The 27,190-nt window shown below is 39.2% G+C and overlaps 1 protein-coding gene across 1 annotated transcript; it reads left to right on the top strand.

The window, feature by feature from the left end:
- Positions 1-26,062, top strand: LOC128702377 (kelch domain-containing protein 3). Its single transcript, XM_070102181.1, has 9 exons — positions 1-387; positions 3,444-3,599; positions 4,492-4,650; positions 4,834-5,021; positions 7,667-7,883; positions 9,930-10,016; positions 10,487-10,595; positions 20,826-20,932; positions 25,420-26,062. Exons 2-9 carry the CDS (start codon positions 3,449-3,451, stop codon positions 25,560-25,562), a joined length of 1,161 nt encoding a protein of 386 aa, XP_069958282.1. The 5' UTR covers positions 1-387; positions 3,444-3,448; the 3' UTR covers positions 25,563-26,062.
- Positions 26,063-27,190: the final 1,128 nt, after the last annotated feature.

Genomic DNA, 27,190 nt, shown 5'->3' with positions numbered 1-27,190 from the left:
TGGGTAGTGGGTTGTAGAGGTGACGTAGAGCAATGTAACTTAGATGTAGAGCAGTGGCATGTTGGAGTGGCAAGGCAGAGCAGTGGGTGGCGGGCTGTAACGGCAACGAAAAGCAGTGGTGGGGCTACCTGCCTGTAACGGGGACGTAGAGCAGTGGGTGGCAGGCTGTAGTGGAGGCAGCAGCAGCTGCTCCCCACCACCACAATAGTGTCCCTGGGAGCCTCCACCTTAGGGTTGCGTCATCTGCGACTCCTACATTTTGCACCAGTTGCATGTAGCTGCTTGATGGATGTACAGCGTGTTGGGCAGCCTGAGGAAGAGTACACAGCAGGATTATTTTGAATGGCAGGCTATGTGTGAACTATATCTCCACAGACTTCTTCAAGGGTAAATATCATTGGGGCGAGAGTTGGTGTTTCTCTTGTGTGATTTACTACACAACTTTAAATCAGGAAGTCACAGTGCCGTTAATTTTATTGTGTATTTCCTGGTTTTTTGTTAAAAAAGTCATGACACGCAAGTCGAAGGAATTAATTGAATTGATTTGAACCTCATTGCGGGTCTTGGAAGTTTGGCTGACACAACTAATCTGCCACTTTTTTTTTCTCTCGTTTTATGATTCATCATAATAACAAGAGTAGGGTTCTCAAATCTCGGTATAATACAATATTCTGTTATAAAATATCTACTGTAGGATGTGTGTTAATGTCTCAGGTTCCTGGGTAAGAATGTCTTAGTTTTGTGGACAGTTCTATTTATAAGTTTTATTGGGGTTCATTACACATGGTTTTACAGACTGTTGTACATATATACAGTGGTTAAATTAAACACATAACAGTTATAGGCATATATTAATAGTAAAATATGTAGATATCAGTGGAAATAATTCGCATTTTTTACCTTTGTGTTAATATCTTTGTGCCTGTAATGTGACCAAACCTTGACACATTTAAAAATTAACCATGCTATATATGTACTACTTAACCTAGGATGACCCAGAGAAATAAACAATGACTAATTTCCATATGTTTACATATACATTTTAATGTGTAACTATGAAAATAGTGTTATTTTTAGTATAATACATTATTGTCTGTAGAAGTTGGATCTGTGATTTTCATATTAGCAGAATGAGCTTTCATTTAGTAAACTTTTGTTCTGTACTTGAAACTACTGTGCATGTGCCCTTATTAAATTGAAATGTACAGCTACCTGCTAAAGACATGACACCTGAACTAATGTAGTATAACTTTAATACCCTAACATAAGATTAAGATTTGTATTTTTTAACCCAGAGGGTTAGCCTACAAACTATTTAGTATAGTATGTTAAAAAGTATATAAGGTAGACCAATAATCCTAACTTCAATTTTAGGAAAGCTGATGAAATCAATAAATGGGTATGTAATTCAAAACTACTTTTAAAAATAGTTTAATCAGTGAACTGCAGAATGGTTATAGGAAGAGGCATTCCTACCTTACAAATTTAATAACTTTTTTTTTTAATAAGGTATTTGAAGCAGTAGACCAAGATAAAGAATACAGTGTTGTATGTATATATGGATTTCAGTAAGGCCTTTGATAGAGTACTATTCAGTAGATAGAAGAAAATAGCAGCACTAAGATTTAAGTGGAAAAAATTTATCTTCTGGAATGGGGCATGGTTGACAGATAGACAATGAGTTTGCATAAATGGGGAGAAATCAAAGTGGAAACCCATTACCACTGGTGTTCCACTGGGGTCAGTATTGTTCACAATATTTATTAATGACCTAGATGAGAGAGTAAATAGTGATATAAAAAAGTTTGCTGATGACACTAAAATAGGCTCGGATAAATTCTTATAACACAGTAAGGGAGTTGTGACTGTATGGAACACACCAAAGTAGTGTCGTTGAAGCCAGAAACTTGGGTAATTTTCAAAACAGAGTAGATAAATACGCGAGTTAGGGTGGGTGCGAGCAAGACCTGCCAGACATGGGCCAGTAGGCCTGCAGCAGTGTACCTGGAGTTTACCTGGAGAGAGTTCCGGGGGTCAACGCCCCCGCGGCCTGGTCTGTGACCAGGCCTCCTGGTGGATCAGAGCCTGATCAACCAGGCTGTTGCTGCTGGCTGCACGCAAACTAACGTACGAGCCACAGCCCGGCTGATCAGGAACTGACTTTAGGTGCTTGTCCAGTGCCAGCTTGAAGACTGCCAGGGGTCTGTTGGTAATCCCCCTTATGTGTTGTAGTAAGCTTGGTGTTTCTCTTAAATGTTAATTTTAATTTGTATTACAGAACATTAATATGATTAAATTAGATTGTTACTTATTCCATTACAGTTGGGCGATGCTGAAAACTTCACCAAAATTAAAATTTCATTGCATGTCACTGGTACTTAAGAAGGCAATAGGCTTTAATAGCTGACTAAAATAGAGTATTTTGTGTATTTTTAATGGGTAATTAATTGTGCAGGAATTTTATTAATTGACAAGTTGGATGTTAACTTTTATCATTTTTCTCTGTACTGTATATTTCAAGCACCTTTATATTCATAATATAAATAAAGCTTCATCAATGACAGATAGTTGTAATATGGTACTGTACCATGCAACCTTGAGACTTCTGTTACTTACATTTTGATAAGTGGTGTAAAAGACTATGAATTAGTCTTTTACATCTGCTTCAATTTTGATTTTATATGACAGTATTTAGTTTGTAGGTGCTGCATTTTTTCGCCAAAATTGAAACATATTTATCCACACAAAACTGCATTTACTATTTCTCTTTCCATAAAATGAGTCTTGAGTCCTGCAGTTCCCTCATATCCACTCTCGGAATTTATATGTTGGGATATTTTTGTGTTTATGTAAATTTGCAAAAAAAAAAACTAGCATTCTGCACACTGATATATGGGAAATAGCACTTGACTGGTTCTCATTCTCAGTTCCTCATAATTTATGTAACCGCTTTGTTGCCTATTGGTCAGCCATGCCTCAGAGAACTTGTCCAAAATCTTTACTAGTACAAACCTGTACTAGTACAAGAGTTGTTTTGCACAGAAAACAATATTCAGTGTTCATACTGTAACCTGGAACTTGTAAGATTTTAATTTGTTTCTGAGTGCCCTGTATGTAAGTGTATATACTGTATGTGTATGCAGCTTAGTGTTTGCAAGTTGAAATCCTTTTGTACATTTTATGGACTCATGGTACAGTAGTAGGTACATTATTGCCTCATACTAAAATGAACATCTACCTTTATATGGCTCTTTTGTTATAAATTTGCTTGATTGCTTTATTTGAGCTTATAGTAGACCCATTATTTTTTTTATAAGAAACATTGTTATTTTTTCCTCAAGATTAAAGGAAATGTATATATATTTCCTTTTTTGAACATTTCTATGTAATGTATTTAAACTGTTTTAAAATATTACATCTGTACATAGTTGTTAATATTGCAGGCATCATGTTGTGGACAGTTGAGTTGGAAGGTGGCCCACAGCGCGTTAATCACGCTGCTGTCCCAGTAGGGGAAAAAATATACTCCTTTGGGGGATACTGCACAGGCGAAAACTATCGAACCATACGAAACATGGATGTACATGTTTTAGATACAGGTAAATAATCAAAGAAAGCAATTTTAAATACATTAATTGAAGTTTTCCATAGCTCTAGTGTTCACTTTTTCAGTTTGCTAATTTTAGCTTTGGGTGTAGTTAATCGTGGGTTGTTTTTATGGCTGAAAAATTTTATTTGGGCATTCATTGGTGTCAGGGTTTGGCTTGAATTCATATTGTATAAGGATTACCAATATCTTACAAAATACATTACACTGGAGTACCATAGTCTAATTTTTCAGGGAAGCTTCTTTTATTTCTGCATTTTAAAGATCTACAATACACTATAATAGGAATTTGTTTAATTCAAACAAATAATACTTCTTTTGAATATAATAATAGTCGACTACCAGTGAAGCTACTACTGTATTAATACATTTTATATTGAAGTGCCTCATCTCAGACCTTTCAAGGAAGAGTTGCAAATAATTTTTTGTATTTTTATAACTGATTTATTTTTCTTAACACTACATAGGTAGAGTACAGTATTGAACTAATTTTCATGTATAACATAACACGTTTGTGATATTTGCATAATGTATAACATATTGTATTATGTAATATACAAATAGTAGTTTGTGTGTAATTGCCTAATTGTGATTACAGGGGCTTGAGTCATAGCTCCTGTGTCTGTGTTTAAGGAAGTACAGTGGACCCCCGGTTAACGAACTTTTTTCATTCCAGTAGTATGTTCAGGTGCCAGTACTGACCGAATTTTTTCCCATAAGGAATATTGTGAAGTAGATTAGTCCATTTCAGACCCCCAAACATACACGTACAAACGCACTTACATAAATACACTTACATAATTGGTCGCATTTGGAGGTGATCGTTATGCGGGGGTCCACTGTACTATAAAAAATTATACTAACAGATTTTTTTTCCTTTACAGTAACATATAGGTGGAAAGCAATTGAAATTCGGCAAGAACGTAAATTAGTGCCATTTCAAAGATATGGTCATACTGCTGTTGCTTTTGGTCATCTAGTATATGTTTGGGGAGGGCGGAACGACACTACAGCTTGTAATATCCTTTACTGTTTTGACACAAGTTAGTGATCATTAAAATTACGTATATATCAAAAGTACAGTATTTTAATAATGTATTATATATAAAAATGGGTAATGATATACATTTAATACTGTAATAATAATATTTAGTGTTTTTCTTTACATTCATTTCCACAATGCTCTTCCTGTGTTCCTGCTTTGTTAAAATACTAATTTTTTACAGGTTTGCACTTATGGTCAGTACCAGCAGTTGGTGGTCCAGTTCCTGAAGCCAGAGATGGACATTCAGCATGTATTATCAATGATCATATGTATATTTTCTCTGGATATCTTGAATATATGGAATCATATACTCAAGATGTACACACTTTAAACCTGAGAACCATGACGTGGGCTTATGTCAGGACTGCTGTAAGTGAGTTTTTCACATGTACAGTATCCAACATGAACAGTCAGTTGCCATGAACAGTCAATTGAACTATCAGTTGCCATAGAATATTTGATTACCCATCATGCATTACTTGTAATTAGACATTAATAGTATGGTAATGAAACCTAAGGTGAATATGACGAAATATATACTACTAGGATTGCCACTTGGTTGTTGATAAATATAGTTTACATTTATTTGCAAAGTGAATAAGACAAATTTATGGCAAATATTAAAACAAAATTTGGTAGAGCTTCATAAGCAGTTTGGTTAAGCTTGATAAGTAGTTTGGAAGAGCTTGATAAATAATCTCCATGCTTCTGTTACAAATAGGCTGTGTGAATAAGGAGCAATGGTATCCTATACAGTGCCCCAGTCGATGCCAAACATTGAGTCTGACTGATCATATACGGTGGAATCTTGGTTGTTGAACTCTATTCGTTCCAGATGTCAGCTCAACAATCAAAATGGTCGACAACCAAACCAGTTTTTCCCATAAAGAATAATGTTAATAGAACTAATCCGTTCCATACCAAAAATGACAGTATAATAATGTAATAATGTACTAACCTCCATGGGGAAGTGAAACAGAATTCTTCCTCCGTAAGCCATGTGTGTTGTAAGAGGCAACTAAAATGCCAGGAGCAAGGGGCTAGTAATCCCTTCTGTATACATTACTAAAGTTAAAAAGAAACTTTTTTCTTTTTAGGCCACCCTTCCTCAGTGGGATATGGCCAGTTTGTTGAAAGAAGAATAATGATGCACTAACTACTACATAAGTGTATAAAATTATACAGCACACAGAAACTAAAAATGAATACTAACCCTTAAACTGTCCAAACATAGATAAACGTTCGCTTGTGTAGTGCTCTGAACGTAGAACTACTTTTTTTTTTTTTTTTTACATGCTTTCTTATGGAGAAAATCAAGGTCAGAGCGCTACACATGCAAACGTAGATCTACATTTGGACAGTTTAAGGGCTAAATGAAAATTTAGCTGAAATATTGTACAGTAAATGAAAATTTAACTGCCTCTTACCTGTCAGAGAAGAACTAATGACAAAATTCTGGCAACCTCAAATCTTGCAGGAGAAAGCTGGTAGGCCTACATGTGAGAGAATGGGTCTACATGGTCAGTGTGCATAGTATAAAAAAAAATCCTGCTGCATGCAGTGCATAATGAGAAAAAAGTCAGACTGCATTTTTTATTTAAAATGCTGACTTTGCTGTGTATTTTCGTATGGTATTTTCTTGTCTCGTTTGATAGAATGGAAGATGTATTACAGAAGTAGAAATGATTTGAAATGGAGCTCAAAGTAGCAGAAATGTTCGATTTTTGCCTATGTTCAAGAGTAAACAACACTCATCCAGTACACATCAAATGGTACGTCTAATATGCACACACGTGTTGACATTATTTATACAATTATTACAATTATGTAGTAGTCTGTGTAGCCCTTGTGGCTTAGCACTTTTTTTATTATTATTATTATTATTATAATGTAGTAGTCTGAAAGACAGTAAATCTATTTTTTGTGTGAATAAAAAATTCAAAATAGAAAGAGTAATATAAGAGGGGCTTAGAGGACGTGACTAATGAACAGATAAAATGTTACTCTAGTGCCAGGAATGTTTGCATTGTTAATGCTGGATCCTATTTTGAATTTGGCATTTCTTGAATTTTATGTTAAATTGGCCAAATTAGTTGAAATTTGTAAATGGGCAGTATCATGTACTCAGTTGATAGAATAAAAGGAGTTCTAGCAAAGTATCTGAGTTAGGTCGACTGGAATAATGGAATTGACTCAGTGGGCGAAATCGCTGATGCCAAGACTGCTAACTTTGTGAGAGTGTAATTTGGTAAGTTTTCCATCAAATTTCATAATTTTAGTTTCATCACCTTCACAAGATGCACAGCAAGAGCTCAAGAGAAGTTTACAGCATGCGTGTTAGTTGCTGTACTGACTGAGACCCACACTGTGGACTCTTTGTTTGGTGATCACGTGATCTGAGCATTGTTGGTCGACAACCAAGATCACATACAAAAACCAGGACTGCATTCTTTGTTCAAAAATCGATTTGTCCAACAGCTAGTCCATTCGACAACAGAGGTTTCACTGTTGAAAAAGATCAGTATTTAGCGCTTTACCTGAATTTAATAACAGAAGTATCTGATATGGAATCTTTCAGAATCCGCCAGTTAAGGACAAAGTACAGCATTGTGGAACAGATCAAGATGTAGTATATGGAAAAAATACCAAGGAAAAATAACGATTGTAATTTATTTTTAAATCATGATTGAATAAAAGTTATTTATCAGTCTCTACCAAACAAATAAGAACTCCCAACGCATTCATAAAATGAATATACACCAATTACAGTATGTATATTTGGTATATATTCATTTGTTGGAAAAAAAGCTGAGGAAACTATTAAGAAGAATTTTTGAATATTTACTATGTTTATAACTGCAGATCAGTATTTGCGAGACATAAATTGGTTCTAAAGTGTCATAACCATAAGTGTGAGGCACCGTAATTTGAAACATATTTTGATCATATTTTTTTGAACATTGTTTGTTGCCTGTATATTACACCTTGTGCATTTAATGCTTGTTTTAATTCAGGGTCAGGCTCCGGTATATCGAGACTTCCACACAGCTACAGGAGTTGATGGAGTTATGTATGTATGGGGTGGAAGAGAGGTAGCTAGTGGATGGTATGATTCTCCAGAGCATGAGGAATATGGCTCAGATCTTTATGCCTTGGACACAGCTGCAAGTCGTTGGAGTATTGTGCCTTGCTCAGGTTGCATTCCAATTGGTCGAAGATCTCATTCTGCTTGTGAGTACATTAAGAATTAATTTAAATTTATTTTCAGTATTTGGTCTTGTTAGAGCATGCAGTTGCAAGTTTTTAAGATATGTTGGCAAAGAGCTTGCATGGATAGTTAGTATGTTTATTATTATTGTTATTTGTATATTTAATTTTAATTCATTTTAATTTTTAATTTTAATTTTTATTAACCCTTTCAGGGTCCGTGCCATAGATCTACGGCTTTACATTCGGGGTCCAAACCGTAGATCTACGCCATGAGCTCAGCTCTGATAAGCTGTGAGTGGTAAATTTGGGCCTAGATATGAGAGAATGCATCTGTGGTATGTGTGCACCACATAAAACAAATCCTGCAGCACAGTGTATAATGAGAAAAGTGTGATTTTCGATTAAAACAGCGACTTTGCAGTGTTTTTCGTATGTTTTTTTTATAGTTGTATTTGCTATTTCTTGGTCTCAATTGATAGAATGGAAGACACATTACAGAAACAGATGATTTTGATTGGTTTTAGCAATGGAAATGGCTTGAAACCGAGCTCAAAGTAGTGGAAATGTTAAATTTTTGCCGATGTTCAAGAGTAAACAAACTACCTCATACGTCTAATACACGCCAGCTGGTGGGTCTAATATACCTTCACAAATGTGGTGATATTTATACAATTATTACAGTATTGCATAACAGTAAATCTTCTATTTTTTGGTTTGAATAAAAATTATGTGAATAAAAAATCAAAATGGAATTCATTTGTAAAGCCTCAAAACATAACTAATGAACAGAGGAAATGTCAGTTTAGTGCCAGGAATACCTACATTGTTTATTCTGTACCCTATTTTGAAATTGGAATATTTTGAACTTTGTGTTAAATTGGCCAAATTACCAATTTCCAATCACTTTATTTTGTAGTTGAAACAGTTGACTTGGTGATTTCTTGTGCTCAGTCAATAGAATAGAAGTAATACTAGTGAAATAGCTAAGAATTTGGTCGACTGGAATAATGTAATTGGCCTAAAATGGGAGTCAAAGTCGGCAAAATCGCCAGTTCATAAATATCGCTGACACATCAAAATTCGCGAGAGCATGATTTCGTCAATTTTCCATCAAATTTCGTACTTTTTGTTTTATTACCTTCAGAAAAAGATTCTCTACCATTTCATAAGAAAAAATAATTTTTTTTTTGAAAGGTCTTGGACCCTGGTGCACACTTTGAAATTTGGCCTCTGGACCCTGAAAGGGTTAATGATCATCATGAGTCAGTATCAGTCATCTAGAATTGCAAAATCTACTGGATTTAAATGTCCTCCTGAAAGCACAACATAGTTAATGTATGTAGATTTCAATTATGGGAATAGTTCACTGCTGTTAACCAACAGTTTTTCCTTTTTTATAAATTTCAGGTGTGTATGTACAAGCTTTTTCTTAACAGTAGAACATAAGAAGTGATCTGGTTGATTGAGTTTAGTACCCTAAAGCTTTACCTCCCAAATTCTACTTCAAAGTGAGCATCAGTGGGTTTATCTCCAACTCCTCGGATCAGTCATTAACCAGGCTGCCTTCACTGTTCCTACCAAAAAAGTGCTTTGAAGCAGTAATAGGTTAGCTCTTAAAGATAAACCCTGAAAATAAAGGAATTACCCGAAGACTTGCCTTCAAGGAAAACTGTGAAACAGTTGTGCAACTTTTGATATGCAAGTTTTTGGCAACAAGACTGACATAACCTAGTGTAACTTTAACTTTATTTACAATAAATTAACATAATTTGCATAGCATATTGAAGAATTTGCACCTTTCAGGACCTTTCTTGATTTCTGGTGAAGGGCTCTTGACTCGAGGAATTAGAGCTACTATTCCACTCCTGGAACAAACCTGATTACCTCCCATTCCCCAGGCACTGTACCAGGCCTACGAGTGTAGTGCTTCCCCATTATTTTAATAGTATCAAGAATTTGCATAACTATTTCATTGTTTACCGTGCGGAGGGGGTACATCTTCAGGTAATGAAACAAAGGAATTGTTGCTTTCTTAACTGTATTTAATAATGAACGTTCATATTTCAGTTGTGTACAGAGGGCAGATCTACATATTTGGTGGTTTCAATAGCAGAGAAAAATGCCATTTTAATGACTTGCATAGATTTAATCCTGGTGAGTGATTTATACCACTGTTACTAAAAGGAGAATGTATGTTTGCCTTCAAGGTAAACAACATGCATGATTTAAATGAATGGGCCAAAGAAAATTATTTTGAATCATATACAGCAGAATTTTTTTTTTAGAAGGGAACTAAGGTCTTACATGATAAATCAACATGTCCATTAAGCATTGTGCAAAAAATTAATCCTTGTCCCAACTCTGCATGTAAATAGCTTTGAGTTGGGTGTTGATTGCTTTGTAATTTGTCCTGTTTCACATACAATAGGAAATAAAGGCAAAAATATATAGATTGTGGAAAACAAATTCATTTAAATTTGATTTTGGGGGATAAATGTATTGTATATTATTTATTGTAACATTGAAATATAATTTAGTTTGTAGTTAACTGTGTTCTTACAATGTATGTAATTAGTTTTACTCATCATACCCATATATTAATCTAGCTATTTTTCTGTCCCAAGTGACAAGTCATTGGGAAGAAGTTACGCCTCTTGGTAAAGGTCCATGTCCAAGACGAAGACAATCCTGTTGTGTAGTGAACTCAAAAATGTTCCTGTTTGGCGGTACTAGGTAAGTATAGCATTTTTCATTATCATTTCTCACCTTGGAGATACCTTAGGCACAGTTCTGACTACAGTGGTTGAAATTGATTAGATCCCTTCACTGTATATAATATGCAACCTCAATTCATTCACCTCTGATAATTATGATGAATATGATAACAGTATGCAATACCAATAAGTTGGTAATTAAGACACAAGTGACAATTATTATTGGTATTAGCAGTAATAGTACTAGTATTTACCAGAGGGGTTGGATCCAGTATCAAATCTCCACCACTCTTTGTGCTTAACAATTCCCATGGATTTTCAGCTACACAGAGTAATAATTCCAATCAAGTACATGTATATTATTATTTTATACATATATAATTATATATATAATTATATATATATATATATATATATATATATATATATATATATATATATATATATATATATATATATATATATATATATATATATATATATATTTATATATTTATATATATTTATATATATTATTATATATATATAATTATATATATATAATTATATATATATAATTATATATTATATATATATATATATTATATATGTCATGTCTGAGGGCAATGTGTGGTGTGAATATAATGCAGAGAATTCGTAGTTTGGAAGTTAGGAGGAGGTGCGGGATTACCAAAACTGTTGTCCAGAGGGCTGAGGAAGGGTTGTTGAGGTGGTTCGGACATGTAGAGAGAATGGAGCGAAACAGAATGACTTCAAGAGTGTATCAGTCTGTAGTGGAAGGAAGGCGGGGTAGGGGTCGGCCTAGGAAAGGTTGGAGAGAGGGGGTAAAGGAGGTTTTGTGTGCGAGGGGCTTGGACTTCCAGCAGGTATGCATGAGCGTGTTTGATAGAAGTGAATGGAGACAAATGGTTTTTAATACTTGACGTGCTGTTGGAGTGTGAACAAAGTAACATTTATGAAGGGGTTCAGGGAAACCGGCAGGCCGGACTTGAGTCCTGGAGATGGGAAGTACAGTGCCTGCACTCTGAAGGAGGGGTGTTAATGTTGCAGTTTAAAAACTGTAGTGTAAAGCACCCTTCTGGCAAGACAGTGATGGAGTGAATGATGGTGAAAGTTTTTCTTTTTCGGGCCACCCTGCCTTGGTGGGAATCGGCCAGTGTGATTATATATATAATAATTTTTTTTTTTATACTCTACATTCCTTTTTCTTGCTTTTGCTAGCTATTTCTCAAATTAACATTATTGGAAAGATGCTCTATAAGGTTCAGTGCTGTATGACCCTTGAGGGTTTAATGCTTAGTTATGATTACAGTGGACTCGGCTAACGATATTAATCTGTTCCTGAGAGCTCATCGTTAGATGAAATTATCGTTAGCTGAATTAATTTTCCCCATAAGAAATAATGGAAATCCAATTAATCAGTTTCAGACAGCCAAAAGTATTAAAAAAAATTTTTTTTTTCACGAGATATACATTTCCCTACAAAGAAAACGAGACATGTATAATAACTATATAAATAAATGTTAAAATGACACTTACCTTTATTGAAAAGTATTAATGAGTGATGACACTGTTTTCCTTGAACACTGGTACATCTACCATCCGACTTACGACCTGCTTGACTTACGACCACTCGACTTATGACCGTGTTTTTTATGCCAAATTTCTGGGAAATAAACGACTATTTGTGTTGTACAAAGTGTTTATCCTAAACCTTACAGTATAAAATACAGTACTAACAGCATAAAAAGTAAAGTAAAATGTGAAATACCAAAATAAAACAATAAAATAGTCATTACAAAAATGTTTTGTTGATATTCAGTAGTAAAGTTCGACTTACGACCATTTCGACTTACGACCGGTTTCTCGGAATCGAACTTGGTCGTAAGTCGGATGGTAGGTGTATTTTCAGAGTGACACAAGTAAAGGCTTCACTTTGCAATCCTCACTAGCATTACAACAAAACAAGAAAGTTAGCCTGTCTTTCATAGGCTTGTCCTGGGAGTGCCTTTTCCTCCTGAGTAATGTAGGTCCTGTTTGGCATTTTCTTCCAGAACAGGCCTGTTTAATCACAATTAAACACTTGTTGGGGTTGGAATTTTTCAGCTTTGCCATGCTTCATCACACTGTGTATGCCAATACGATTCTTAAATTTCTCGAACCAACCTTTGCTGGCCATAAATTCACCAATGTGAGCATTAGTTCCAGGCATTTTTTCCTGTTCACCTGGGTGTTAGTCGACTGATGTGGGTCACATCCTGGGGAACAAGATTAAGGACCCCCAATGGAAATAAGCTAGACAGTCCTTGATGACTCGCTGACTTTGAGTTATCCTGGGCGGCTAACCCTCTGGGGTTAATTATTTCTCGTTGAGCCACACCAACAACAGTCTCTCCACATCTTCGAGTAGTACGGCTGATGGTGGTGAAGCAACAGGTGACCGTGGTACGATAGTATTTCTCACCCTTTTTACCACAGGGTTGGCACTAGAAGCTTTCTTTGGGCCCATGGTGGCTTACTTAGCAGTTACAAACACTATAAACAATGGAATAATACAAAATGTATCAAATGTATGCATGAAACCGGCTACCCTGGCTTGTAAACTGACGGCAGGGCAGCTGAGGCGCTCAGGCTGGACGGACAGGTTCGGGACGAATTACGTTGGGCAAGTTTATCGTTAGCTAGGCCAAAATTTTTATGCTAAAATGTTTTGTTGGGCGGATTTAACGTTATGCGATGCATTTGTTAGCCAAGGGTCCACTGTATATGTTGTAATCTGCATAAGGTTGCCCCCATCAAGAAACCAAACTTCTCGGAGGGAACAGTGCACACAAGATCTGGATAACGAGGCACAACTTTTGAAGAAATTATTGCAGTAACACTGATCACTACTTGATTTCCCACTTTCATTGGCTGGGGGTTATTTATACTGGTATACATTGTGTTAAACTTTTATTATTAATTATTTTAACACGCTTGTCAATTCCCACCAAGGCAGGGTGGCCCGAAAAAGAAAAACTTTCACCATCATTCACTCCATCACTGTCTTGCCAGAAGGGTGCTTTACACTACAGTTTTTAAACTGCAACAGTAACACCCCCTCCTTCAGAGTGCAGGCACTGTACTTCCCAACTCCAGGACTCGAGGCTGGTCTGCCGGTTTCCCTGAATCCCTTCATAAATGTTACTTTACTCGCACTTCAACAGCACGTCAAGTATTAAAAAGCATTTGTCTCCATTCATTCCTATCAAACACGCTCACGCATGCCTGCTGGAAGTCCAAGCCCCTCGCACACAAAACCTCCTTTACCCCCTCCCTCCAACCTTTCCTAGGCCGACCCCCTACCCTGCCTTCCTTCCACTACAGACTGATACACTCTTGAAGTCATTCTGTTTCGCTCCATTCTCTCTACATGTCCGAACCACCTCAACAACCCTTCCTCAGCCCTCTGGACAACAGTTTTGGCAATCCCGCACCTCCTCCTAACTTCCAAACTACGAATTCTCTGCATTATATTCACACCCCTCTTCAAGGGGGGCTCCTTGGCGTGGTGAAGAGGCTCTTGGTCTGAGGAATTAGACCTGTCCGTCTCCTTCCTCAGACCGAACCTAATTACCCCCCAATCCCCCGTTCCCTATTCCATCCTCCCCTTTTTCCTTTCCTCCTCCTCCTCCCCCCCCCCTCCCTTTTGCCCTTCCTTTTTGGCCTTTGGGTCTTTTTTTTTTATTTTTTCCCCACAGGCACGCTAGTTCCTAGGTAGGGGAAAGGGTACCGGGGTCCATCCCATTCCGTTGAGGTTCTTGGTGGTGGCGTAGTTTGCCGTGGAATCTGGATTGCCTGGGGATGTCCCGATCCCTCTCCGGTATCCCGGAGGGTGGCTTTGGGTGTCTCTCGGGCGACTGGTGTATCTCTGGAAGCCACCTTTCGGATTCCGGGGGTGGTGGCCGAAGGAGGTATGCTTTGTGGCGGATTTCCGGCCGCCCTCTCTTTTGTCCACCGAGGTAGCTCGGCAGATGTGAGGTTGCTATCCCGGATTGCTGGTTTACTGGCATGATGGGTAGGGTATGGCACGGGTTCCATGCTGCATCTGCGCTACTTGCGGTGCTGAGGTCCTCTTGGGCGCGGAGGGAGATTTCTGGCCCTTTCATTCCTCCTAGGAACTATGCCTCCCCGGTCCCCCCTTTTTTTATTCTTTTTTTTATTCTTTTTTTTATTCTTTTTTTTATTTTTTTCTTTTCTTTTTTTTCTTAAAAACAAAAAGAAAGAAGTAACCTAACCATGACAGCCCTAGTCCATGAACCTGCTACCCCCAGGCCCCTTCTACCCCCAGGCCCCTTCTTGATACCGCACCCCATTCTGACCCCGCCTCGTCTTTGGACCACTCTTCGGACACTCCTCATGCCTCTGTACCTCTTGCCGGTGCTGTTTCCTCACCCGTTTAGGTACCGAGGCCTTGACTGACTCCTTCGATTTATCTGACCTTCGCTCTCCTCTGACTATGCTTCCAGCCTCTCCCTCTATGGTGCGGCAATTTTCGAATTGCCGACCCGTTCAACGTCGGACCAACTCTGGTCCCATGCCTAAACGCCAACGGCAATTACCTGCTGATGATACTTCTCCACCTTCTCGTTCTTCTCAGAAAAGATCGACACGTCCTTCACTACCTTTCCACGCTCAGTTTCAGACTGCACAATGGACTAAATTCTTCACTTTACGACAGACTTCCTCTACTGCCTATCTTTCTGACCACAGTATTGGCAAGGCACTCCTACGCCATGTTGGTAAAGATATTTCTTTTCATGCTCTTAAGAGCTGTACGTGCATCATCACCATACAGAATGCTACCCAGGCTCGTGAGCTTTCTCGTCTTTCCCATATCGATACTGTTCCTGTCACTATTGAAAAACATCATTCCCTCAATTCTTGTAGTGGTACCGTCATTCTGCCCCATATCATAGTTCAACAAAATTTCCAGACATGTGGCACTGACATTCTTGAACAGCTGGAACTCCAAGATCTCCCAATCCTCAAGGTAGACACTTACGTTCTTCCTGCCCGTGGGCGGAGACGATACCCTAGCAATATGGCTCTATTTAACTTTTGACAGCCGTGAACTCCCATCCTCAGTTTATGTAGCAGGACATCGGTTACAAGTTCGAAAGGTGATCCCTACACCGCAACAGTGTAGAAATTGCTGGCGATTTGGCCATCCAGCGAAATATTGCAGATCTATCGCCGAATGCCCAGTCTGTGGTGCCGATGACCATTCTAATACGTCTTGCAATCGACCTCCGTCTTGCCTTAATTGTCATGAGGCTCACCCTTCGTACTCTCGCCATTGTCAAGTCTACTTAAATGAGCGGGAAATCCGTTACCTCAAAGAGGCAGAAGGTCTCCCTTATGCCATGGCAGTTTCTCATCTCCGCCTCCAAGGGAGACTACCTCGTGTTTCTTATTCCCGTGTTTCAAAACGTCCCCCCACTTCTGGTGCCCCATCTTCTGCACCAACCTCTGTGGTTACCTCTCCCATAGTCACTCCTGTATCTAATTCTTTTGCTGTCCTTGGCTCAGACGTCCCTACTTCAACGCCTCAGTCTGATCTCGCTTCTTCGTGTTCTCTCGCAAGCCTCAGTAGCGACGAGATCTCGTATGACACCTCCTCCCAATCGTCCCTCTACTTCTCAAAAGTCAAAAAAAGGTCCGTTAACACCTACCCATCTTCCACCACCTCATTTTACCTTCCCTGTCTCTGTACCTGGTTCTCCCCCTCTCACTGGCTCTGTTACAAGTGTAGAGGTTCACCCTCCTCCTCGTACTGTACCTTCCTCCCCTGTTCCCTCCCAAGTTTCTTCTTCTGCCACCTCCCAGGTTTCTGCCTCTTCTGTCCCCTTCCACGCTTCTCCAGTTCCCTCCACCCTTTCGCCCCCCCCTACCTTGGTAGAGTCCAATACAGTTCCAATCTTTACTCATCCTCCCCCTACCATTTCCAATATTGTCTCCCATACGACGTCTCTGAATTCTGAAACACTTGAAGCAATCTCTGAATATATTGCAGAGACCAAACCATCAATGGACACTGATCCACCCTCCGCTCCTTCTCTCTCCTCTGCTCCATCTGCGCAACTCCTTTCTTCACAGCACACCTTTCCTTCATTGCTTGAACGTTTTCCACTGCCTCCGCATGTGGACTTTTCTAACCCCTCTAGTCCGTAGGAACCCTTACCTGCGGATTTCAGGTATCTTTATCATTGCTATTCATGGCCTATTTACAGTGGAATATACGCGGCCTCAGGGGTAATCGGGGTGAGCTTCAGATGTTACTCTCCCAGTTTTCCCCTGTTGGTGTTTGCTTACAGGAACCAAAATTACACTCTGCTGTTATCTCTCCCATCTCAGGCTATAATTTATTGTATTCTTCAGATCCTTTTCCTGATGGGACCTTTAATGAAAGTGCCCTTCTTCTACGCACTGATATTCCGTACCATCAGCTATTTGTTCGTACTTCGCTGCATTACACAGCAGCCCGTATCCACTTGCATAGGTGGTATACGCTCTGTTCTTTATCTCTCTCTCCTTCTCGGGCATTATCTATTCCGGATATTGCCTGCCTTGTTTCGTCATTACCGCCACCGATTCTGTTACTTGGTGATTTTAATGCCCACCACTTCCTCTGGGGGGGGGTCTCACTGTGATTCCCGTGGCATTCAGTTAGAGGCTTTGCTTGCCACCCACCCCCTCCATGTTTTAAATACAGGTACTCGCACCCATTTTGATCCTCGGACTCACTGTTATTGCTGTTCTTACTGCTGAACAGCGGTTTAGTGCCGATGAAGGTAGCGTAGGTAGCAATGATACGGCCGTGGACTAGATTGGCTTTAATTGGGTAGGAGTGAGTACACAACGGGCAGTGTGAGGGAGTGACCGCAAGCCAGTCCGTGGAGGGGGAGCACCTGTGATTATCACGTCGGTCGGTCGAGGAGTGAGGGAGGGTGGTCTGTGCTTCCCACCGACCTAGGTAGGCCTACAGAGGGCAGCACTGAATGCCGCGAAATATGAACTAGTCAGAGCAGACGGCTAGGCTGTGTGCTCTGACAGTACAGGCTGTCTACATCACACTCTCTTGCATCGATCTCTGTCTGCTCTTCCTCCGCCGCATTAGACTTCACTTGGTCTGTTCTCCCGGACTTACATGACAGCGATCATTTCCCAATCATTCTTACTTCCCCTTCATATTCACCACCTCTTCGCATCCCACGCTGGCAATTTGATCATCCAAATTGGAACCTTTACTCACACCTAACTGTTTTTAGAGAGGTTCCTTCTTCGTCCTCTATTGATGAGCTTTTACACCTCTTCTCGTCCTCCGTTTTAACCGCAGCTTCTCATTCTATACCCCAAACTTCGGGCAGGCATTCTCAGAAATTCGTGCCTTGTGGTCTCCTGCTTGTGCTCGTGCAGTACGTTTGAAATGCGCTGCATGGGGCAGGTACCGGTACAATAGAACCACAGAGACTTCTTGATTTTAAAACCCTTGCTCATCTTTCATGGGGAGCTGATCGTCGAACCCTCCTTCGCCTACATTCCACCCTTATTTTATCGAAACTTGATTATGGTGACCAGATCTATTCAGCGGCATCTCCTGCTACTCTCTCTAGCCTTAACCCCATTCATCACCAAGGATTAGGTTTATGCCTTGGTGCTTTTCGCTCTTCCCCTGTCGAGAGCCTCTATGCAGAAGCGAACGTTCCATCCTTATCCGATCGCCGTGATGCCCATTGCCTTCGCTACTATGTACGCTCTCATGATCTCCGCAATCCTTCCATTTATAGAATGGTCACTGATATTAGTAGACATTCTTTATTTGTTCGCCGCCCCTGTTTACTCCATCCCTTCTCTCTTCGCCTTCATTCGCTCTTGCCTTCTCTTCAATTACCACCTTTCTATGTTCATGTAGCATCTCACTTTTCCCTACCCACCTGGGAAGTTCCAGCTGTTGGAGTCTGTTCTTTCTCTCTCCCTTGCTCGAAAACCCAACTGTCTACAGTCGCTTCCCGCTCTTTTTCTTGACCACTTTCACTCTCATTCTCATTCTGACAGCGTAGGATTCGCAGCAGTGTTTCCGGACAGCGTTGTACGAGGGCATTTACTATCTTCGGCTAGTATTTTTACTGCTGAATTGTATGCCATCCTTGCAGCACTTATCCGTATTGCATCTATGCCTGTCATCATTTGTGGTTGTCTCAGACTCCCTTAGTGCTTTACAGGCTATACAGAAATTTGATACACCTCACCCCTTAGTCCTCCGTATCCAAATTTGGCTACGCCGCATCTTTACCAAGCATAAAGATATTGTTTTTTGTTGGGTCCCTGGTCATGTTGACATACAGGGCAATGAACAGGCAGACACTGCTGCGCGGTCAGCAGTACGTGACCTACCAGTTTCATATAGAGGTATTCCATTTACGGACTATTTTGCTGCAATATCTTCCCACCTTCACACCCGTTGGCAACACCGTTGGTCTACTATGCTCGGCAACAAACTTCAATCTATTAAACCAAGTATAGGTTACTGGCAGTCTTCTTATCACCAGTGTCGAGGTTGGGAGACTACTCTCTCCCGTCTTCGCATTGGCCATACTAGTCTTACTCATGGATATCTCATGGAGAGGCGCCCTGCCCCTCTCTGTGAGAATTGCCAAGCTCCATTATCAGTCAGCCACATTCTGTTGGACTGCCCAGTCAGCCACATTCTGTTGGACTGCCCAGTCAGCCACATTCTGTTGGACTGCCCACTTTATCAACGAGCACGCAGAATTTACCTCCGTCGTCGTCTTCGCTCCACTGCTCTCTCTTTACCTTCCCTTCTCGCTGATGGACCCACCTTTCATCCGGACTCTCTCATTGACTTTTTGACAACAGCTGACTTCACAAATTCTGATACCTTCAGCCCTTTCTACTTCAATCTCTTGCTACCCTCTACCCCCGTACTATCCCCTGCCCCGCTGTTTTCTGTAACCTACTGATCATCCCTCTTCCCTTCTGCCATCCAATACCCTCGCTTCCTTCCCTACCCTGCAGCGCTGTATAGCCCTTGTGGCTTAGCGCTTCTTTTTTATTATAATAATAATAATAATATGTTCACACCACACATTGCCCTCAGACATGACATCTCCACTGCCTCCAGCCTTCTCCTCGCTGCAACATTCATCACCCATGCTTCACACCCATACAGGAGCGTTGGTAAAACTATACTCTTATACATTCCCCTCTTTGCTTCCAAGGACAAAGTTCTTTCTCCACAGACTCCTAAGTGCACCGCTCGCCCTTTTCCCCTCATCAATTCTACGATTCACCTCATCTTTCATAGACCCATCCGCTGACACGTCCACTCCCAAATGTCTAAATACATTCACCTCCTCCATACTCTCTCCCTCCAATCTTTCATCACCTTATCTTTTTGTTTTCCTCATAACCTTACTCTTTCCTGTATTCACTTTCAATTTTCTTCTTTTACATACCCTACCAAATTCATCCACCAGCCTCTGCAACTTCTCTTCAGAATCACCCAAGAGCAGTGTCATCATCAAAGAGCAACTATGACAACTCCCACTTTGTGTGATTCTTTATCTTTTAACTCCACACCTCTTGCCAAGACCCTCGCATTTACTTCTCTTGCAACCCCATCTATAATTATATTGAACAACCACAGTGACATCACACATCCTTGTCTAAGGCCTACTTTTACTGGGAAATAATCTCCCTCTTTCCTACATACTCTAACTTGAGCCTCACTATCCTCGTAAAAACTCCTCACTGCTTTAAGTAACCTTCCTCCTATACCATACATCTGCAACATCTGCCACATTGCCCCCCCTATCCACCCTGTAATATGCCTTTTCCAAATCCATAAATGCCACAAAAACCTCTTTAGCCTTATCTAAATACTGTTCACTTATCTTTCACTGTAAACACCTGGTCCACACACCCCATACCTTTTCTAAAGCCTCCTTGTTCATCTGCTATCCTATTCTCAGTCTTACTCTTAATTCTTTCAATAATAACTTTACCATACACTTTACCAGGCATACTCAACAGACTTATCCTCCTATAATTTTTGCACTCTTTTGTCCCCTTTGCCTTTATATTAAGGAACTATGCATGCTCTCTGCCAATCTCTAGGTACCTTACCCTCTTCCATACATTTATTAAATAATAATACTTCTTAAATCCATATTGAATTTTTTTTCAGTCCAAAGGACAATTATGAAGAAGTTACAACCCAGGAAGAAGGTGCATTAGAAGAACAAACTGATCGGCATCTTAAAGACCATAATGATCTACATGTGCTTGACTTTGGTAAGTAACTGAAGTACTATTAAATGTATATAAATTTCTTATTTGTATTATATATTTCTTAAATATTCACTTGGGAATTGATCTCCAGATGTAGTTTGTTGGATTATGTATTGGTAGATAAAAGACTGTTGAGTAGACTTCAGGATGTACATGTTTATAGAGGGGCCACAGATATGTCAGATCACTTTCTAGTTGTAGCTACACTGAGAGTAAAAGATAGATGGAATACAAGGAGAATAGAAGCATCAGGGAAGAGAGGTGAGGGTTTATAAACTAAAAGAGGAGGCTGTTAGGGTAAGATATAAACAGCTATTGGAGGATAGATGGGCTAATGAGAGCATAGGCAATGGGGTCGAAGAGGTATGGGGTAGGTTTAAAAATGTAGTGTTGGTGTTCAGCAGAAGTTTGTGGTTACAGGAAAGTGGGTGCGGGAGGGAAGAGGAGCGATTGGTGGAATGATGTAAAGAGTAGTAAGGGAGAAAAAGTTAGCATATGAGAAGTTTTTACAAAGTAGAAGTGATGCAAGGAGGGAAGAGTATATGGAGAAAAAGAGAGAGGTTAAGAGAGTGGTGAAGCAATGTAAAAAGAGAGCAAATGAGAGAGTGGGTGAGATGTTATCAACAAATTTTGTTGAAAATAAGAAAAAGTTTTGGAGTGAGATTAACAAGTTAAGAAAGCCTAGAGAACAAATGGATTTGTCAGTTAAAAATAGGAGAGGAGAGTTATTAAATGGAGAGTTAGAGGTATTGGGAAGATGGAGGGAATATTTTGAGGAATTGTTAAATGTTGATGAAGATAGGGAAGCTGTGATTTCGTGTATAGGGCAAGGAAGAATAGCATCTTGTAGGAGTGAGGAAGAGCCAGTTGTGAGTGTGGGGGAAGTTCGTGAGGCAGTAGGTAAAATGAAAGGGGGTAAGGCAGCCGGGATTGATGGGATAAAGATAGAAATGTTAAAAGCAGGTGGGGATATAGTTTTGGAGTGGTTGGTGCAATTATTTAATAAATGCATGGAAGAGGGTAAGGTACCTAGGGATTGGCAGAGAGCATGCATAGTTCCTTTGTATAAAGGCAAAGGGGACAAAAGAGAGTGCAAAAATTATAGGGGGATAAGTCTGTTGAGTATACCTGGTAAAGTGTATGGTAGTTATTATTGAAAGAATTAAGAGTAAGACGGAGAATAGGATAGCAGATGAACAAGGAGGCTTTAGGAAAGGTAGGGGGTGTGTGGACCAGGTGTTTACAGTGAAACATATAAGTGAACAGTATTTAGATAAGGCTAAAGAGGTCTTTGTGGCATTTATGGATTTGGAAAAGGCATATGACAGGGTGGATAGGGGGGCAATGTGGCAGATGTTGCAGGTGTATGGTGTAGGAGGTAGGTTACTGAAAGCAGTGAAGAGTTTTTACGAGGATAGTGAGGCTCAAGTTAGAGTATGTAGGAAAGAGGGAAATTATTTCCCAGTAATAGTAGGCCTTAGACAAGGATGTGTGATGTCACCGTGGTTGTTTAATATATTTATAGATGGGGTTGTAAGAGAAGTAAATGCGAGGGTCTTGGCAAGAGGCGTGTTGTTAAAAGATAAAGAATCAAACATAAAGTGGGAGTTGCCACAGTTGCTCTTTGCTGATGACACTGTGCTCTTGGGAGATTCTGAAGAGAAGTTGCAGAGATTGGTGGATGAATTTGGTAGGGTGTGCAAAAGAAGAAAATTAAAAGTGAATACAGGAAAGAGTAAGGTTATGAGGATAACAAAAAAATTAGGTGATGAAAGATTTGATATCAGATTGGAGGGAGAGAGTATGGAGGAGGTGAATGTATTCAGATATTTGGGAGTTGACGTGTCAGCGGATGGGTCTATGAAAGATGAGGTGAATCATAGAATTGATGAGGGGAAAAGGGTGAGTGGTGCACTTAGGAGTCTGTGGAGACAAAGAACTTTGTCCTTGGAGGGGAATGTATGAGAGTATAGTTTTACCAACGCTCTTATATGGGTGTGAAGCATGGGTGATGAATGTTGCAGCGAGAAGAAGGCTGGAGGCAGTGGAGATGTCATGTCTGAGGGCAATGTGTGGTGTGAATATAATGCAGAGAATTCGTAGTTTGGAAGTTAGGAGGAGGTGCGGGATTACCAAAACTGTCGTCCAGAGGGATGAAGGGTTGTTGAGGTGGTTCGGACATGTAGAGAGAATGGAGCGAAACAGAATGACTTCAAGAGTGTATCAGTCTGTAGTGGAAGGAAGGCGGGGTAGGGGTCGGCCTAGGAAAGGTTGGAGGGAGGGGGTAAAGGAGGTTTTGTGTGCGAGGGGCTTGGACTTCCAGCAGGCATGCGTGAGCGTGTTTGATAGGAGTGAATGGAGACAAGTGGTTTTTAATACTTGACGTGCTGTTGGAGTGTGAGCAAAGTAACATTTATGAAGGGGTTCAGGGAAACCGGCAGGCCGGACTTGAGTCCTGGAGATGGGAAGTACAGTGCCTGCACTCTGAAGGAGGGGTGTTAATGTTGCAGTTTAAAAACTGTAGTGTAAAGCACCCTTCTGGTAAGACGGTGATGGAGTGAATGATGGTGAAAGTTTTTCTTTTTCGGGCCACCCTGCCTTGGTGGGAGTCGGCCAGTGTGATAATAAAAATAAAAAAAATGTTTTTTGGGGTTTCTGAAACTGATTAATTGTATTTCCATTATTTCTTATGGGAAATATTGCTTCGAATTTCAGACTTTTTGAATTTAGAACTAGCTCCTGGAATGGATTAAGTTCGAAATTTGAGGTTCCACTGTATGTGCTTTACACAACGAGAAGCATTTCTTTTATTTGTTGGAACCAGTTAAGGCTAAAAGTGAGCAGGTTGTATCAATAAATGGAAAAAAAGAAATTGGAATGACTTTTACAGCAAGTAGCGCCACCAAACAGTAGCAGCAGGTTGGTGTGGCGACCCCGGGAATTTGAAATTGTTAGCAGAAATTAGGGCCAGATTACTGATGGAACTGGATTATCGATTGCTGGATTAGTGATGGCCAACCTGTACCACAAAAATATATCTGTAGATTTTTGGGCAAGATATGCATTTAAATTTGTATGAAAAGAATTTTAACATGAGATATTGGGATGTTTTACTTGTACTGTTAACTATATTTTATCAATTTAACACACTCAGTGGCTGTCACAGGGAATTGTCATAGAGGCCAGGGTCCCTGACAGTTTGTCATGAGCTCACTCGGATAAGTTGTAGCTGTTAATTTTGGCTTAGATATGAGAAAATGGGTGTATGCAGTGAGTGTGCACAGAATAAAAAATCCTGCTCCACACTGTACATGTGCTAAAACTGACCATGTTCATGGTTTAAAATAGCCACTTTGAAGTGTTTTCTCAGATGATTTTTATGAGTTTATTGGCTGTTTCTTGGTATCATTTGATAGAATGGAAGACAGTACTGAAATAGTGATGATTTTGATTGGTTTCAGAACTAGAAGTAACAGAAATTTAATTTTTGCCGATATTCCAGAGGATGGGTAAGGCCCTCTACAGCTCCCAGTCTATTTTATGAGTTTTTATGTGATTCCATTATTGGGAGACTGTAAGCTATAGACAATCTTTCCTGGTTATATTTTATTGTCCGAGAAGTTGAGTAAATCTATTTTTGTGTGAATAAGAATTAAAAATGGAAAGCAAGTGTAATACAGGAGAAACCTGGAAATGACTAATGAACAGTGGAAATGTTTCAGTGCTTGAAATGTCTATATTGTTTATAATGAACACTATTTTTAAATTGGTATTACATATTTTAAATTTTGTGAGAAATTAGTCAAATTACTGAATTCTGGCCACTTTATAGGATACTTGAAATAATTGAATGGGTAGTTCTCATACTCAATCAATAGAATGGAAAGCATGACTCGCAAAATCGTAATGGACAGCATACTAGCAAAATAACTAAGAATTTGGTCATTTGGAAAAATGGAGTTGTCTAAAATAGAACTCGGTGGGTGAAATCACCAGTGCCTAAATTTTGCCAAGATTGCTAACTTTGTGCCTGTGTAATCTCGTGAGTTTTTCATCAAGTTTTGTTTTTGTGGTGTCGTCCTCAGAAAAATTTTCTTTCCCATTTCAGAAGAATTTTTTAAGTGAAAGTTAATTTTGGGGAGGGGGGGGAATCTGGAGAGTGTTAATATGGGGGATCTGGAGTGTTAATATGGGGGATCTGGAGTGTTAATATGGGGGATCTGGAGTGTTAATATGGGGGATCTGGAGTGTTAATATGGGGGATCTGGAGTGTTAATATGGGGGATCTGGAGTGTTAATATAGGGGATCTGGAGAGTGAAAGGGTTAATTTGGGGGATCTGGAGAGTGAAAAAGGTTAAAATATATATTATTTATCTTCACTATAATTTTAAATTAAAATATAACTGATTAGTTTTTTTTTTTTTTATAAATTACCTGATGTTTGCAAAAGTAAAAATTCATGTAGTTATTCACTTATTTTATTTTACAGAGCCAAGCCTCAAGACATTGTGCCTAATTCAAGTGCAGAAACTGAGGCTTGTTACAACTTGGCTTCCTAGAGAGCTTCAAGCCCTTCTTCAAGTTATGAGCTTGCCCAACACGATTACTCGACCTCTGAACCATACTGGATAAGCCTTAGGAAATGTAATGGAGGAGTGTTGTGCAGACATTAATTATTGCTTGACTAATCAACCAGTCGTATGCTCTTTCAGCAGACTTAGGGAATAGGATTATGTATTTCCATGAAATTCTCTATGGTGCGATTCACCATGTTACTAGTTTGATTTTAAAGGTTTCTGATTGGTATACCAAAATTTTAATTTCTTCCTCATCCATTGCTATGCCAGTAAGCATTGCTAAGATATATTTTTGCAACTCAAATTATGATGAGAGGTGTAAACTTTGTAATACGAGAGATGTAATGATTGTGAATTAAGTAAGCTATGATTCTCTCATACGAAAGTAATCTGTTTCCACTAAAGAATTCAGAGAATATTTCAGTCCAGTCTATCTGTCTCTCCGTCCCTCAGAAATTTATAAAAACTGATTATATATAAATGATGCATAGTTTGGTTTCTCATAAAATCCCAAGTTTGTAAGAGCATTCTTGAATAAGATCTTCTGTTCTCTCATTATTATTTTAATTATTATTATTATTATTATTATTTGGTCCAAGTTAGACTGAAATGTTATCATAAGTTTGTCTCCTATGTGCAGGTTATTTTGGTATTATTATTATTATTATTGTAGTAGTATTATTTGCTCAACATTTTATATTCTAGCATACTTCGAAATTTATGATAATGTGCGTTGACACCCTTGCACACACGTGTACACACAAATGTTCACGAACTTAAAACACCTTTAATATTATGCATGCATACATGTGTGCATGCACACTTATGCACATGCATACATTTGCATAAATGTAAGTTACAATTAAGAAACTAGACCAAAACTTTAAAAAGTGCTTCATCTCATATGTGCTAGTACTTACGTATACACCACTGGTGTGGAACCCTCACCAAGTGAAACGTGTAAAAGACCTAATAAGTGCATCCAGACTTATGTCTGAACTGAGAGTAATGATTTATCAAGTATGGATGAGCTAGGTCTTCCAACATGAAGTAGAAAAACATGAGGAAATGCCGTACCATACAGAAGACTCTGGGATGTAGTCAAGAATAAGCTCTTTACTAGGGATTTAGCAAGAATGAGATCCCATGGTGATTGGGGCAACAGACTAACAAGTGGGTATAAAGACAATGGAGAGCAAGTCCTTACCTATATTGTAGACATTTCATTTGTAGTTGAGCTTTATCAAGCCTTATAAATCTCGTTCTCAAGTGAACGCTGCATTACGTGTCATACCATCAATGGGGGTTTAGCACTATTTTGATTGTAATAATAATAATAATAATAATATACTATCAAGAAGGCACAGATGGTAATTGTTGAGCCAAATGAGCCATTGGGGTATTAAAAATTTTGCTCAATATGAGTGACACAAGTGAAGGACTGATCAATTAAACAAAGTAAATTTCGTACAGGAGTTCAGAATCAGACATGAGGTAATTCCTCATCAGTCAGTCAAACATTAAGTGGTGGGACTAAGAGCTAGATCTTGTTTTCCTATCTCAAATAGAGGCTTACAAATAGGTGGGTAATACTACATGTACTTAAAACACTTCATTTAATTTCAATGAAAGAAATAATGTAAAGGTTCTGTAGGTATTTGTTTTTGGTTTGCTTGTAAAAAA

The sequence above is a fragment of the Cherax quadricarinatus genome, chromosome 80 (genome assembly GCF_038502225.1).
Source record: "Cherax quadricarinatus isolate ZL_2023a chromosome 80, ASM3850222v1, whole genome shotgun sequence".
Classification (NCBI taxonomy): domain Eukaryota; kingdom Metazoa; phylum Arthropoda; class Malacostraca; order Decapoda; family Parastacidae; genus Cherax; species Cherax quadricarinatus.
The sequence above is the reverse complement of the archived record's forward strand: the minus strand, read 5'-3'. Positions and strand labels throughout refer to the sequence as shown.

Coding starts and splice junctions, on each gene's coding strand:
- LOC128702377 (XM_070102181.1), top strand. CDS start 3,449: ATGTTGTGGACAGTTGAGTTGGAAGGTGGCCCACAGCGCGTTAATCAC. Junction 7,884..9,929: donor TCGAAGATCTCATTCTGCTT/GTGAGTACATTA, acceptor TTCATATTTCAG/TTGTGTACAGAGGGCAGATC. Junction 10,596..20,825: donor TTCCTGTTTGGCGGTACTAG/GTAAGTATAGCA, acceptor ATTTTTTTTCAG/TCCAAAGGACAATTATGAAG.